The sequence below is a fragment of the Camelus bactrianus genome, chromosome 13 (genome assembly GCF_048773025.1).
Source record: "Camelus bactrianus isolate YW-2024 breed Bactrian camel chromosome 13, ASM4877302v1, whole genome shotgun sequence".
Lineage (NCBI taxonomy): Eukaryota > Metazoa > Chordata > Mammalia > Artiodactyla > Camelidae > Camelus > Camelus bactrianus.
Window position 1 is genome coordinate 71,234,655 of NC_133551.1, and position 15,632 is coordinate 71,250,286.

The window sequence follows — 15,632 nt, forward strand, 5'->3', positions numbered from 1 at the left end:
GACCAATAACCATCATCAAGCCACTGATCCACACCTTCCCGAGCAAGTGAGGACAATTAGATTTTGTGAGCAGGATGTTCAAATTCTTGCCAGATTTTGCAAGTTTGATTTTCCCCACTTACCAATCATTTCCAGATGTGCCACTAGTTTGGACACGTTCGCCTTCGCAAGCTCACTGGTGGTCTTATTCAGCACAAGAGAGAGTGAATGAACCTAAGAACACAGGAGGTAAAGCAAGGCAAATATTACTGGGGGAAAAAGGTATCTTTCAGGCAAACAGTATCAAGTAAGATGCTGGAAGTCTCGGGAAATTTGAAAGTAAAGCTTTTATTTTACTGATGCCAATTTCATTTCAGCTCTTCTTAGCCAGCCAAATCATAATAAGAGGAGAGAGGTGATAAGAAAGGAACTCAGCTGAGCAAAACCCAGGCTCTGTGGTGTCTTCTCTGTGGCTGCCTTGTCTACTCTTTGTTATTGAAGTGTTTTACATTATAAAACAATTTTTCTCATTTTTGCATCCATCTTTAATACTGTATTATTCTGTAATCACTCATACAGATTCATTAAGTCAAGTCAACCCTAAGAAATCTGTCAAAGCAAAATGATAAATATGCTTAATCCTTAATGTCTTTGACAAATATCTAACAGAAGCCCCTATTGATCAACTGGGACTTCACTTACGAACCACAATCAAAAATTTTCTTTCCCAGAGACAACGATAAATAGAAGAAAGCCAAAATCCTCTGCCTTGGGAATGGCATTCTTTGAAACAAATAAATCATGTATGGTAATACCGTCATTTTCACTACAAAAAGGACTCTATGTCTATGATTTATTGAGGCAGTACTCTTTCAGTGCCATTGCTGGGGATAAATCATTAGCTGAAGAGAAGAAGGAGATAAGAGGAGATGCAGAGGAGATCAAACCCCAGCTCAGATTCTCTGCTCCTGAGGGGCAGAGCCCAGAGACACTCGCCCCTTATCTTTAATGCCTACCACAAAGTAGGTGCTCAGTAAACGTCAGATGAATGAAGGATTTAGGAGAAAAAAAGTGGAAAGAGAAAGAAAGAAAATAATAGGAGGAAAGGAAGGAGAAAAACCATCTGTAGAGGAAGGCAGAGAAAAAGGAGGGGACTATTACAGATGGAGCAATGACCCTGGGGTCCATTCCAGTGCCACGGAGGTTCCCTGCAGTAAATTTCTGACACAGACAACAGAAGGGTCTCAAGGGAATGACATTATCATGAAGGGGGAAGTAAAAAACCTCTAGTCACTTAATCACAAAAATAACATGTATAATGGGTCTAAAAGTGCTTTGTTTGGAGGAATCTGGCTGACACCCCTTCAGCCCACTATTAGTGTCACTAAAAGTGGGATGATCAGATGTTGCACACCTCCTGGTATAAGGCAACGGGAGGCACTCAACACCACCTATGAAGCGTTCTTACCAAAAAGTCGAACCTGAATCTGATCAAGTTTCTAGAGCTAACTTCCATCTCTAAACTAGAAGGTAAAAGAAGTCAAATGGCACCACAAGGAAACAAAGAGACAAATCCAGAAAGTGAGATGCTCCAGGGGACACTAACTCAGTTCCTACAAGACAACTGCATGGGAGGAGAAAAGGAGAGGCAGGGATTGGGGGGGGGGGGGTCTGGCTTAATTAACAGAGATTTAACAGAGATGACAGCAAACTAACACGTGAACCCTATTTGGGTCCCCATCAAAAGATTCATACATCATTTTATTTCATTCTGCTCATTTTGTAGATGAGGAAACTATGGTTCAGAAAAGCAAGTATTCCACTGAATTGTAGAGATCAACGAAAAGACATGAAGTTTCTTAAACCATTCGTTCCTCTACAATCCACCAATAAAAGGGCATTTTTGAGACAATCAGGGAACTCTGGTTACAGATTGGTGAGGGCTACATAAAATAACATATCTGGAATTTGCTTTAAAATGCTTTAGCAAAGAAAAAAAGGAGTAGATAAACTAAACATGATGAATCTCACAGGTTGGGGATTCAGGAGTTCATTATATCATTCTATTTGTGGTATGTTTGACATTTTTCACAATAAAAATGTTTTCAAAAATTCTTATTTTAAAAAAGGGTGTTGTTGATGAGCATTTATCGAGTCCTCATCTCTTGTGAAACCAGCTGTATCTACCTATGCAGAACCCCCTGGGGGGACTCCACATCCAACACCAAAGGGTTCCTGAGGCACCACAAGAATATAGTTACAAACACATGCAGTCCCTAAGAATGGGGAAAGCCTCTCCAGCTCCCCAGCATTTTGCCAGATACAGGACCAGGGGCCTCAGGTACCACAAAGGCACTGAGCAAGCAAGGCAAAACTGGTTCTTGCCCAACTCTCTCTTGCAAAATGCTATCATTCTACATGATGGAAGATGAAGAAATGGAGGCTTAGAGAAGCTGAATAATTCCATTAATTTATATACCCAAAGGAAAGAGAAGAAGTTACTGAAACCATTTATTTCCCCTGCCTCCAGATGGGATTAATGTTAAAATTTTTTTCTAAAATATTAATGTCTACCCTTTTATAACAGACATTCAGAAGACTATACAGCTCCCCTGCCAATAAGATCTATTTTCTAGAGTAAATATATACTGATAGCATTTAAGTAAACAAGACCAAATCCATTCTTAGAACTTATAGGAACCAAAGGGAACTGATACCTTGAGATCCAGTTTGGTGTTAATGGGATCCTGAAGTTCAGACTCCAGTAAAGCACTTGACTCTGACTTCATATTCTGTAGGATGTCCTCAGGTGGTACCTTCATTGCATGGTTGTCTGCAGTGGACCCAATTCCAAAAAAATCTAGTATCACGACCCAGGTTTGCAGTGTGATCAGCACATCCAAGCAGTTAAAATCAACATCAATGCTCCGGTTAACTTGACTATAACTGGAAGAGAATTCTGGATGTTTCTTATCCACCAAGAATATGTTGATATGGACCAAGGAATCATCAAATTTGCTCTTTCCAGCAAGTATCTTTGGCTCATCTACTGTTGGGGAAGGAGGCGGGGTCAAGGGATAGTCCTGGTCTTGGACTTCCTTTTGCTTCTTTCGGGATGCCGAGGTGGGTCTTTGATACAGCTGGAAGACATTAGGGGCTTCTTCCATGTGGGAAGGGAGAGACCGAGGCATATCTGGATACTCCACATTGGACACTGAAGGGCAGGACTGAGAAAGATACTCTTTTTGTGCTAAACTAGATGGCTTAGGGGCTCCCCGAGACACCATCAGGTTCTTATATTTGGAATCCGGATTTTTTTCCAGTAAGTCTTCCATCAGCAGAGAGTGCAGGGCAATCTGAATGGATAAAGTCTGAGGATGGTCTTTACTGAATTCCACCTCAAAATCCTGAAACTTTAAGCTCACAAGACCCTGGGCCCCCAAAGTCAGATCTCCACTTAGCTGAACTTGAAGCTCTGATATACAAAAGGTGGCTTGAACCTGGGTAAAGGATTTGACTTCCTTCACAGACAAGGATTTCTGAGAAGAGTTAGAAAGGCTGGAGTGGCTGAACAAACCATTCTCCTTCCTTTCAATGGAAGGTTCTCCACAGGTACTGAGGGAAGGCAGAGGAGAATTAGGGCAAGGTGAGGAGGTAGCACTGACTGGAAACTTATTCAGATCTTCACTATACACGAGATTGTCCAGCGTTTGTAAAACCTGCTCGTATACATGCTTTGCTAACACCACCTGCATTCAAAGAGAAAAATTCAGTTACTCCACTACTATTGTCAATTGCACTCATATGCACTGCCCACAGTTTTTTTACGGGCTTCCCCAAGAGGTTATTATTAGTTGACAGCAAAGACTGTCTCTTTTGTTTCTTTTCTGTCCTTACCTCTCCCTAACCCATGTCCATTCACGAGGCCCTCCCCAAGTACCTCACAGAATATCTCCACGCAATAAATGTTCAATAAAGTGCTATTAGTTGTAGGTCTGAATCAGCAAAATCACTCTTTCTAACCTCACAAAAATAACTACAGAAACTGAAGAGAACACTGCCGAAAGTCTAATGTGGTTACACCACAGGACTGAGAAACAAGGCAGGGTTCTCACTGACCATCAGCAACTAGTGGAACAACCTAAGTTCAGTACCGCCAGACAAACAGCTAGTATTTTTCACAGTAAGAACGATGATCCATGATTACTTATGTTACTTCCTAACTTTGTTTTTAATTACAATTCTTATTAAAATTTTTTCAAGGAAGTTTACTTACATAAGGACAATTTTGTAAACAGAGGAATTCCAAACATATAGAAGACAGAATTGGAAAGTGATCATTTTGTAACCCTAAGCAAATAATGTATCCCATCACAGCCTCTCAGTGGAATAAGTCCTTCTATGAATGACTAACAGGGAGTTTTACTACGGAGGGATCATGTTCTTGCCACCTGAACACAATCAACAATTTTAGCATCACTAATAGAGAGTCAGACATTAGGTGCCTCCTGACATAATACAGCATCAAGTACACTGCACCACCTCTGAAGTGCTCTGGCCACCAAAAAAAAAATAAAAGAGCCTGTATCATCCAAATGCAATGTACAGATCTTATTTAGATCCTGATTCAAACAAACCAGAAGTGAGAAGTCATTTTTGATTGTTTTAAAAATCTGAAATCTGAAAATGAATTAAAATTTAGGTGATCTCAAAAAATCCTCAGTAATTTTGTAAGGAGTGATAATACCATTGTAGTTATTTTTTTTAAATTCATGTCGTTTGTAGTGATACATTCTAAATATACAGGGTTTAAAATGACATGAAGTCTGCAATTTGCTTAAAATATTTCACCAAAAGGGGGAAAAAAGATGGAGGAGACAAATGTAGCAAAATCTTGATAACTATTGAATCTGAGTAATGGGTACATGAGGTTTATTAGACTATTCTACTTTCACTATTTTTAAATTTTTTCCTAATAAAATATTTTTAATTATTTAAATTGCCAAATTAAATTATTACATACTAATTTAAAGAATTATTTAAAATAATTTTTTAAAGATTATCATCAAAAACAACAGTAAGTCATTGGCAACCAAAAGAAAATAAGTCAACATAATCCAATAGAATTCACACTATGTGCTAGACTTAAGGTGAAAAATTCATCCTAAGCAGCCACTACTGATGAGGCAAAAGCTTAAAAGCTGAAAAGGGAAAGCTTTCAGGAAAGTTCTCTCACCCAGAGGCCCATATCCAGGAATCACTGATGTCAAAAGGCACACATTCTGTTAACAGCGCTCCTGGGTCACTCCAGAGCAGCTGCCAGACAGTGACCAACTACTATCCAGGGCTAGGGCCCACCGTCCCAAGAGCCTGCCTATCCTTGCTGTTTTATAATGTTATGCTTTTTGCTGTCATCCCTGTGAAAGCAGGAAAAATGCCACTTTTGAAGGAAAAAGAATGACATGTATACACACATATTCACATACTCACCACACACACACACCAAATCCCTATCCTGGACCATTTCATTTCAATGAAGGCAAGACTAATTCTCCCTTGAAATGATCTGTCAACAGCTCAGACAGTCAGAATGTTTTATAGGCTGGGCCAAGTATGTCAAAAGTGTGACAAGAATTATTTTCTCCTGGAAAAGAGAGACTGACTTTTTAACCAATAATTTTCCTCGTGTCTGAATAGCAATGGAATTAAGGATTTGCCTTCTTCCTCTGTATAATTCACCCCTCCCTCCTCCACATGAAGAAGGCTAACAAGGCTTGAGTCCCCAGTGATAAAAGGACACAATAAAAGGATTCTATGTTTATTGGAACAAATGATCAACAATAATATGCTTGAATGATCTCTCTCTGAATTTCTGTATTTTTCCCTCCAACATTTTATATATATATAACAAAATATAGATATATAAATATAAAATAATTATACAATTTCAACTGTCCTGACATAAAAATCAATAGGGGGTTTACCTGAACGGGATTGACAAATTTTCCTTCGATCTTCATGATGCTGGACGTTGCCAGGTCATCGGGACTAAGGGAGAAAGCCAGCTCCGACTCTCTCTCTATAGGAATCTTCTCTAGTTTAAACTGAATGGTCGTGTTGTTCAGGATGTGAAAAGCTGGCATAAGAGAGAGGAAATGACAGACTGGAAACACTCATATTTACCATGTAACTGCTAATTAAGTGAAGGGTATATAAAACAAAACCTTAGGCCAAGAGAGCAGGTTAGCCTGGCACCTGGGGTCTATGATTGAGCACAAACTTTGATGACTAAACTCAAGACGAAAACTCATAGCAAGCAGAGATATAAAATAAATTTATACAGAAAAAGAAACTATTTTCATGACATGCTCCATTTGGTGGCTTCCAAATATATGGTGAACATTAATCCAGGCCAGGGTCTACATGAAGTTTCTCTTAAGCTCCCAAGCTGGCTCTTTCCAAATCAAACTGCTCATCCATACCCAGCTTTCAGACATAGATTGATCCCTCTTATTGGGCCTAAATCAGAATCAAGGACGATACAAGGTTCTAAGTAAACAACTTTTATCCCAAGAAGAGAAAGCAATCTTTTACTAAGTATGGAAATGAATCAGTGAATTAACATCTGAGAACCCAAGGAGAGGTCCTCGAAGGCATTAATTTCCTCACCAATCAATAAAGCCATCTGTGGCTTACCTGACTTCTGCAGATGCCAAAACTAACAGATTGAACTGTTCGGTTTTAGCAGATGAGATTGAGTACATAAATACAGGCATTTTATTCCCAGAACCCTGGACCAAACCATTATAGAGATGGCAGAAAACTCAAAGAAGAATATAACGTCCAGAGACTAAATTTCACATTCTGTTTGTTAATCTCTCCAGCTGTCCTGACTATGATATTTAACTAGGAAGATCTATAGCTTAGGAATGAAGAAAGTCTAATGTATATGGCCAAATTAAATAATTCTCTAACAGAATCCACCCACTGAAGCATCCCTGTAAATCAGCACTCACCCAAGGGGGCCACTTAAAAAAAAAAAACCTCATTTTGCCAAACATGGTATTCAGTGGAAAAAGTTGAAAACACACCAACGTAACAGCAAGCATTCTATTAAAATTCCATTTTGATTTCTTAAATATTAACTGGGGATAATTCCAAAAGAAAGGTTTTGTTGTTATTTTAAACAAAGTACTGCACAGGCTGGGCTTGGAATCTTTAACAAAATGAGACAAAAGATACACATGCCTCACCTTGACCTCTATGTACAGATTCAAAGAAATCATGTCGCGTGAAATGAGCTTCCTCCTGACTGTTGGCACTGGCAGACCCAGAAGGAGGGCAAAAAGCCCGGCTTACTTCAGGCCCAGGACCCTCTCTGCCTGCCAACTGGGTGCAGTTCAAAGAATATAATTTAATGTCTTTGATTTCCACTTGCAGACGGTCACTTCTGGATTCATCATCTCCTGCCACAAAATTCTGGATGAAAATCTGTCCCAAGTGTCCTACCAACAACTCAGGACTCCCAGGCTTCCGAGGGATAGAAACAACGGGTGATTCAATGTTGATGTTCAAGATTAGCTTTACCGTGTCGGAATGAGATGCACCTGTGCCAAACCCGTATATTTCATCTTCTTCTAAGATAAAACAGTCCCGTGCCTTCCTTGGAGTTTCAAAGAGTGATACCATCTCACTGTACTCGGCCGTCTTGGTGGCCAAGACTGTGGTGACTTTGGTGGCTGCGCTTTTCAGCATACTTCGAAAATTTTCTTCCAGTTCATCCATGGACAACGTCAACTCCTTCAAAAATTTAGCAGAGTGGTTGTAATGCAAGGAAGCCATACTGAGGTTGAGGAAACATTCCTGTTTAGCTCTCTCAACAAAGGTGAAACTCAGCGCTTCGGTGAGGGCTGCATCCTCCATTCTGACAAACACAGATTCAAAGTAGCCAATATCACTGATGATGTTTTCATAGCCTGTGGAATTCCCAATGCTGACCACATACTGGTTCTTAGCATTATCCTGTGTCAAATCCATAAGCTGCAAACAGCCAAGAGAACCATTCATGTCAAACCTGGTGCCCATTGAGACGTTTACTTTGGTGCCTCCTATACTTGCAGTTGCAATTTTCCTGCCGTATTTCTCTCCGTTTGCCATTCCCACTGTCCGAAGTAGCAGCAGGTTAAGTCTGTGGATTTCAACGGCGACCTCCGTGTTTTGTTCATATGTAGATTGGTAAATTCCTTGTTCCCTAAAGCTTCTTTCAAAATCAGTCATTAAAGGTTGAGGACTCAAATCATCTTTTTCCTTAGGAAAGGATTTCTGAAGAAAACCAATCAGCTCCACAATTGTCTCTGGATTTAGGATAATATCCAGATTATTCACTTGTAAGGAAATCACCTGAAGAGTGCTGTCCAGATTCATCGATGGGCACTCTGAGCTCACAAACTGATATTCCAGTTTAATGAGGGACTCTTGTTCTTTGGTGAGAATTCTGTCAAGGGAAACAGCAGTAGCGGATCGGTTATTCAGTGTGGCAGCATTAGTGAAGTGGGCCGCGTTGGATCCAGAGACAGGAGACTGGGCCCTGCTATCCCGGAGGCTTCCCGTTGGGATATCAAAGCTCAAGTTCTTATGTGAAGCCATCAAAAGGTCAAAGTCTGCACCATACGTCTGCATGGTGTCCACCAGAAGCAAACCATGAACAGTGAGGGAGACTTCAGCATCATAAGGCCTCTTCACAAAGTGAGCGTTGGTACCAAATACCTTGAGCACAGAAATGTACCGGCCATTGCTCTCAACACCCAGCTGCATACAGTTCACTTTAAACTCAGCCAGGAGGAGCTGTGACTCCACCAGAACCTCCCGGGTATGCTGCTCCAACATCACGATGCTCTGGGTTAAATTCATCACTGAGTCTTGCAAACTTCCCCGCTGTCCCCCTTGGGGAAAAATCTTCTCTTTAATCTTAGTGTCAAAAGTCTTCATTTCTGGGGTGGTCAGGAGAGCAAAGCAATTCTTTAGAGCAGATATCTTATCTTCATTGATGTGGATCTTTAGGTCTGGTAGGCTGCCTGAGAGCACAGCCCCAGGGTACTTGGGATCCGAAGTATAAATCAATCGCCTTTCTAACTGTAAGTGAACATTGAATTTCTCCACCACGTGGGTCGGCCCCACATCAATATCCTGGATGTGCTTCCAGTTGTCCTTCACTCGTCCAACCATGATCTGGAGGTCCATGAATGACAGCGAGTACCTCTCATACATCTTCGAGCTCATTAAATGTGCCTGAAGCTGCTCTTCACTGAATTCAACTCCAGAAAACGGAGGTGTTTTCTCCCCGTTACTGCTGCTTGTCTCGGGGGGCGGCGTGTTAGGCGGTGTGGCAAGGGGGGTCTTATATTCATCATCACTAAACTGATTCTCTTCAGATGCTGGCCCGTCCCCATTCTTCCTCTTGGAGTCATCTGCAGAATGAAAAAAGAGAAGATTCAATGTATGTCTGCTCTTTCTTTCCTCCTGCTTTTAACATAACAATTTAGAAAAGCAGAGAGTCAACCAACACCACTTTAAAAAACTAAATGGATGAAAACTCAAGCATAATATTCAGTATTCACCATTCATTCAGCCTGAACTTACCTACTGGTCTGGAAATCAAAACACAAAGAGGAAAAGTCTAAGAACATGAGAAAAGATGGAGACCCGCTAACACAAGAACACATGTCAGGGTGCAGAAACCAGCAACCTGCTGCCTGAAACCACGTCCCCACCATCTGAGCTGCATGAGCTGCTACTACCAACCCTTCTGACATCACTCTCCATATTTCCTTTTTCCTGTATTCATTTATGTGTTCACTTTGTTCCCCCAACTAGAATGTTCCAAAAGAACAGAGGTCTCCTCTGTCCTCCTCAACAAAATACCCCGAGTACCTAGATCAGGGCTTGACAAGCAGTAACTGCACAATGTCATGTTCCAGCCGCAGAGTTCATACTCCTAACCTCGCTCCTGCAGCTGAGCAATGTCAACACAACTACAAAGATACATCATTGGGTTTGGTCACCTATGTCTCTGTTCCATGTCTGTGTTTTATAAATTCAATTAGGTGCTCTCTGTGCTTGCATGATCTTTTTCTTCAGATGCAATTCCCCTTAGGGCCAAACTTTTCCACTCCTGCTCAAATCCTCTACCCTCTTCTCTTCTGGGTCTTTCAGTGAAATAAGATAAGACTAAGACTGTTTGATAAGCTTCCAGCCAAGCTACCCTCCCATTTCAAGGTAAACAATGAATATTTTTTGGATCTTATAACAGTAATGAAATTACTTTCCAAGAGTCCTTTTATATATGTCCCTAATATCCCTAAATAGATTAAATGTCTATTCCTGAAATCATGTACTGAGAAATAATGTTTATTAAAATATAAAATGGTAAGAAACACAATAAAAACCACAGTAAGATACTACTTCATGGTCATAAAAATGGCTATAATCCAGAAGACGGACAAAAACAAGTGTTGACAAGGATGTAGAGAAGCTGGAACCTTCATACAATGCTGGTAAGACAGTAAAATGCTGCAGCCATTTTAGAAAACAATCTGGCAGTTCCTGAAAACGTTAAACATAAAGTCACCATATGATCCAGCAATTCTACACTGAAACAACCCAAGAGACTGAAAATATATGTCTATACAAAAGCCTATGCATGAACGTTCATGCCAGTACCATTCATGACAGCTAAAAAGTGGGAACAACCCAAATGTCCACCACCTGATGAACGGAGAAATAAACAGCAGTATATTCACACAAGGGAATACTATTCAGCCACAAATAGGAATGCAGCGCTGAACCATGCTACAACATGGATGAACCTTGAAAATATTATGCTAAGTGAAAGAAGTCAGACATAAAAGGCCACACACTGTGTGATTCCATTCATATGAACAGCTCAGAATAGGCATATCCACAGATAGAAAGATTCGTGGTTGGCAAGGGCTGAGAGAGGTGGTAATGGAGAGTAACCGCGTATGGCTTTAGAATTTCTTCTCTTCTCGGGATGATGAAAGTGCTCTGGAATTAGACAACAGTGAGCACTGCACAATTTCATCAATAGACCAAAAGCAACTGAACTGTACATTTTCAGATGTATCTCAATCAAGTTATTATTAAACAAGTAACAAGTGAACTTTGGAGTTTAAAAAATGTTAAATAAACCTTTTTCTAAGCTTTACTTGGTTCAGCACAGAAAGGCAGATCAATCTACCAAAATATGTCACTATTTCACATTCACACTGTACCTTGGGTATTTGTCAATAGCATTCTTCCTAGATCTATAACAACTAACACGGGATTCGTGAATTTGAAATCATCAGGAAATATCACTTGAGGGGCAGAAATATCTAGCCGCACAGTCCACCGTTTACTCTCCTCCTGTAAAGATAAAATAAATGACAATTAAATAACCTTTAACTGCAACTGCTGAGAGTGAACAGCTTTATCAGCTGGGGCTCAAGCCTTTCTGAAAGCCACACCGAGGGTCACAGCATGACCTAATGGTCTATGGTATTAGAACAAAACTTTTAAGACAAAAGTAGACCCAAATGCTTGAGGATTCGAAACATTACCACAGGCAAATGTCTGAAGTGAGAGAAAAAAATTCACAAATTACTAGTTTGGAGGGTTGTCTGCTCTTTGATTTTGATGATCGGTGATTTAAGAAAGGTCTTATTTTTAAATTCATAGGATTTAATATTTTACTGCAGAAATTATGGAATTCGAATAAATGTAGAAATCCAAATATCTTTATTTATTCATGGACATTACTAACTATGAACTTTGATGCCAAAATACATTACTGAAAAACATAAGTTCCAGTATTTGTAATATAAAAAGTACTCCAAGTCATGAAGTTGTTAATGGTTGTTCCCTGCAATAAAATTAGCCTCAATTATATGTATGTAGTAAAAGCTAATTTATATAAATGTTATCGAAAAAGAAACCTTTTGGTCTAAGATAGTAACACAATACTAATTGTTGAAACACACACGCAAAAACAAAAAAACAGACTAATTCTCCATCCCATGCTATATCCCCCTAAGTATTTCACTCTGAACATTTCTGCCATCCCTCACACTTCCACTGGCGCTGCACTCGAAAGAAGCCACACCCTAACTGTCCACCCGCCACTGCACCTCAGCCGCGCACCTCCACACCACACTGTCAGAGACCCAGTTCTGTGGGGCTGCTGAGGTGTCTCTTGGCTCTTCTTGTCTATGGTATCATCCTGTCAGCTCATCACTTAGCATCACAAAGTGACCATCACTCCCAGAAGTCAAAACTGGAGCATCATTCCAGTTGTTTGTCTTCTGATAACAGTAAGCAAAAAGGGATGTTCTTAAATGAAACATTTACAAAATGTCAGGGCTAGAAAACGGAACAAAGATGAGTCTTGAGAGTGTTCCAAAATGGGTACAAATAAGAAACATGATCTAGTCCCAGTGATTTGTTTTTATTTATTAAACCCTGACTGTCAAAGACATGGAATTCCATTTTTCACTAGCTACTATTTTATAGCTTCAGTTTACTTAATCAGTATAATTGATACAAGCATGTCTATCTACAGTAGGTAAAGAACTGGACAGAAAGAATGCCTTTCTCTTCCCTCGCCCCCCTAAAGAGCGTTTATGTGTGCACTTACAATGAAATCACCCACTAGCAAACGATCGAGAGTTTGTCGGATTTCCGCCTTGGTCTGCATCTTCAGTCTGTTATACTGTCTTCGGGCAGCTTCAGCCACTCTCAGCTCAAGTTCAGACTGATAACCAAAACCTGCAAGGTTGGAAATACACAGGAGAGTCAGCATTTTCAAAAGGCTGGGTGAAGGAAGTGCCACAACACCTATTCTCACCAGGAATTCCCACCGAAGCTAAAAAACAATCTGTACAACAGTTCCTAACTCCAACCTGACCTGGCACTACACAAGGGAACAGGAATGAGGCAAAGGTGGCTGAGGGGCAGCCGTGGGGAAACAGGCAGGACATGAGGGAAGGATACCTAAGTTACTAGAATTTCTCGAACCATTTTCTTAAAGATTCTAAACGATTATATTTCAAAATCCTTACAAGTGCGACATTACATTGAAAGAGGAAATGGAATTTAGAAGGATATGCCTTCTATATTCTATCACACTGACAGAGCAATGAAGCCAAGATATTTATGGCCACTGCTTACATGAAAAGACTCAAAACCTGGACCAAAAACTAAAACAACTTAATTGTTATGAAGAGGGAGAGATGGTATACTTTTTAGGAAAGTACTACTGTTTTATCAACTTCTCTGTCAACAAAAGTGCTTCTTCTGCACACACTGTCTCAAATCTTTTTTGTGAACAAAGGAAAGCATAATAAATCAATGATGATACAGGAGAGTGCAGTGATGAACTCTGCAGTATTTGATGCTGCACCAAGCACGTAAAACAGACCACTGACCCTGTCATCTAGAAGGAAATTCTTATGCATTCTTCCTAAATTCACTGGCCTAAAATATCCTGAGTAGCCAAGGAAACCACTGTCTTAATGGAATGGGAAGTATTTTTAAATGATGCTAAACGAAGGCAAAGAAAGAAAATATTAAGGATATTGATTCCTCTTGGAAGAGTAAGCTTCCAAGGAAATCTACCTCAATTTGGTAACTAAGGAAACCCTATCCACCTCCTCTGCAGGCCTCTTCTACCACTACCAGGTCTCTTGACCCTTGGGTCACATAATAACACTTATCCACTAAAAATGACAAGACTGATGCCTTTAGAAAGTAACATAAGATCAAACAAACAAAAAAGTTAACCTGAGGTATGAACCTTTCCCTTGTAGAAAAAGTCTGCTACTTTTTTAATAGCCTGGGGGTTATAGATGATGTTCAAGGGCCTCGTGCTGACATTCAGCCGCCTCTCAAAATGGCTGTGCACTGGATTTCTCTCATACAGCATCTCAAAAACTGGGTCATCTGGGTCCGCAGCTAAAGGAAAGAACCGGAGAAAGAAAATGGAACACAGCAAAACAATCATCTTATTCTTGATAACCTGTAAGGAATTCCGGGGGAAAAAAGGCACTTTCCAAATTACTTTCCAAATAGTTCTCACTTACGAAAATTTTATAAAATAGAGAACCTAACAAGGATTGGCTCTAATTTTCAACAGGACTTCTCAAGACTGGGTTGTTACATTTGCTCCCATTATGGAACCCAGGACCCAGAGCCCCGAAGAGCTGACCCAGTCACACACGGGCCAAGGGAGAGCTCAAGGCAGTGTTCAAGTCAGACCCAGAGCCACACAGCAAACCACCAGGCACAAGGCAGGACATGCTCCCTCTCTGACTGCTGACCAAGATTATTGACCTGTAATCATCATGTTTTTAAGGATGAGTTTAAAAACATATGACAATTTACCAGGGTAACAATCACTTCCGTCTGCAGATGTTTGGAGACCAAAGGACTGTGAGACTCTGCCAACTTCTTTATGCTGATAAACAGACACAAAACACATAAAGGTCAGGGCAAGAGGAGACAAGTTACTGTGCAGACACTCTCACGTTTTACCCTATGGCATCACCCTTTCTTAGCACAATCGAGTTTGACATGAGGTGACCGCGGACTGGCAGGCCGATCCCTCCAGCCGTGCCTTTTTCCCAGCCTAGTGAGGACAGTGTGCACCTCTACACTCAGTGCATTTGATGAATACTTGCTAAATGAGTACTGAACATGCTCAGCTTTTCAAACTTTCACTCTGCCCTCCCACCCTCTCGACAATCCCCCACACCCCCCAAATTACGGAAAGAATATGACACTAAAAAGTCAACTCTTCTGACCATACCTTTGTCAACTTAAGATCAAAGATCTTCTAATTTAAAAAGAATACTACATATAAAAAATTACACATATATAGAAAATTTGAAGTGGTTCTTTTAGAACTCTGGAAAGATGGGACAACTTAGCAGTGACTAAGGGCCAGACAGCATGAAAATCAGTCAGATACATTGGAAATTCAAACACTGGCCTTGAAATGCAGAAAACAGTGGTGCTTACGGCATATTCTTCCAAATCAGAGCAAACTATTCCAAGGTGGCTATAACCCAGGAAGGGAAGAAGGCATTGCCCACCCAGATCCCACTCACACCCACTCTCTAACAAATTCCAAAAACTCATCTAACTCCAGCTTGATTTAATCAGCCTACTGTCTCAGAATGACCAACTGTCAGAACGAATCAAGTTAACATTACTTATTGCTTGCCTGAAACAGATCACAATTCACCCACCCTCTGGATGGATTAGCCATCCCACTGCTATACGTACTGGGTTAGGGAAGACCAGAAGAGGAAACATAGTTCCTTCTGTGGCCAGGTCTCGAAGAAACAGTCCACCCAACCGAACTAAAAGCAAGGAGGAATTTCTTCGAGGAAGAGATTCTGCTAGAAGTTTTACACCTACAAAAAATAAATGGTAAGAGTTGACACTATGCCATCACAGCCCAAAGTATTTTTAAAGTATCAGACATAATGTTTTACAGAAGACTGTCAGATATCACGAACGATTTTCCTTGAAATTAGAACCAAATAACCCTATCTATATATCTACATATCTATCTATATAAATACATAAGGAATATT

The 15,632-nt window shown here is 40.4% G+C and overlaps 1 protein-coding gene across 13 annotated transcripts in view; it reads right to left on the reverse strand.

Moving 5' to 3' along the window:
• VPS13D (vacuolar protein sorting 13 homolog D) overlaps positions 1–15,632 on the reverse strand; it is a 225,281-nt gene that overhangs the window by 186,816 nt on the left and 22,833 nt on the right. For 12 of the 13 annotated variants that reach the window (XR_012511449.1, XR_012511450.1, XR_012511451.1 and 9 more), the window contains exons 14-22: positions 15,319–15,449; positions 14,416–14,488; positions 13,816–13,986; positions 12,671–12,801; positions 11,271–11,403; positions 7,233–9,446; positions 5,964–6,115; positions 2,697–3,728; positions 123–213 (exon numbers count right to left, since the gene is read on the reverse strand). Coding sequence is in view for 10 of the 13 variants with exons in the window: in XM_074377398.1 (XP_074233499.1) it covers positions 123–213; positions 2,697–3,728; positions 5,964–6,115; positions 7,233–9,446; positions 11,271–11,403; positions 12,671–12,801; positions 13,816–13,986; positions 14,416–14,488; positions 15,319–15,449 (4,128 nt within the window). In the remaining 3 variants the exon portion in view is untranslated. Of the gene's footprint in view, positions 1–122; positions 214–2,696; positions 3,729–5,963; positions 6,116–7,232; positions 9,447–11,270; positions 11,404–12,670; positions 12,802–13,815; positions 13,987–14,415; positions 14,489–15,318; positions 15,450–15,632 lie in introns of those variants that run through there. The other variant, XM_074377407.1, reaches the window with a different exon arrangement.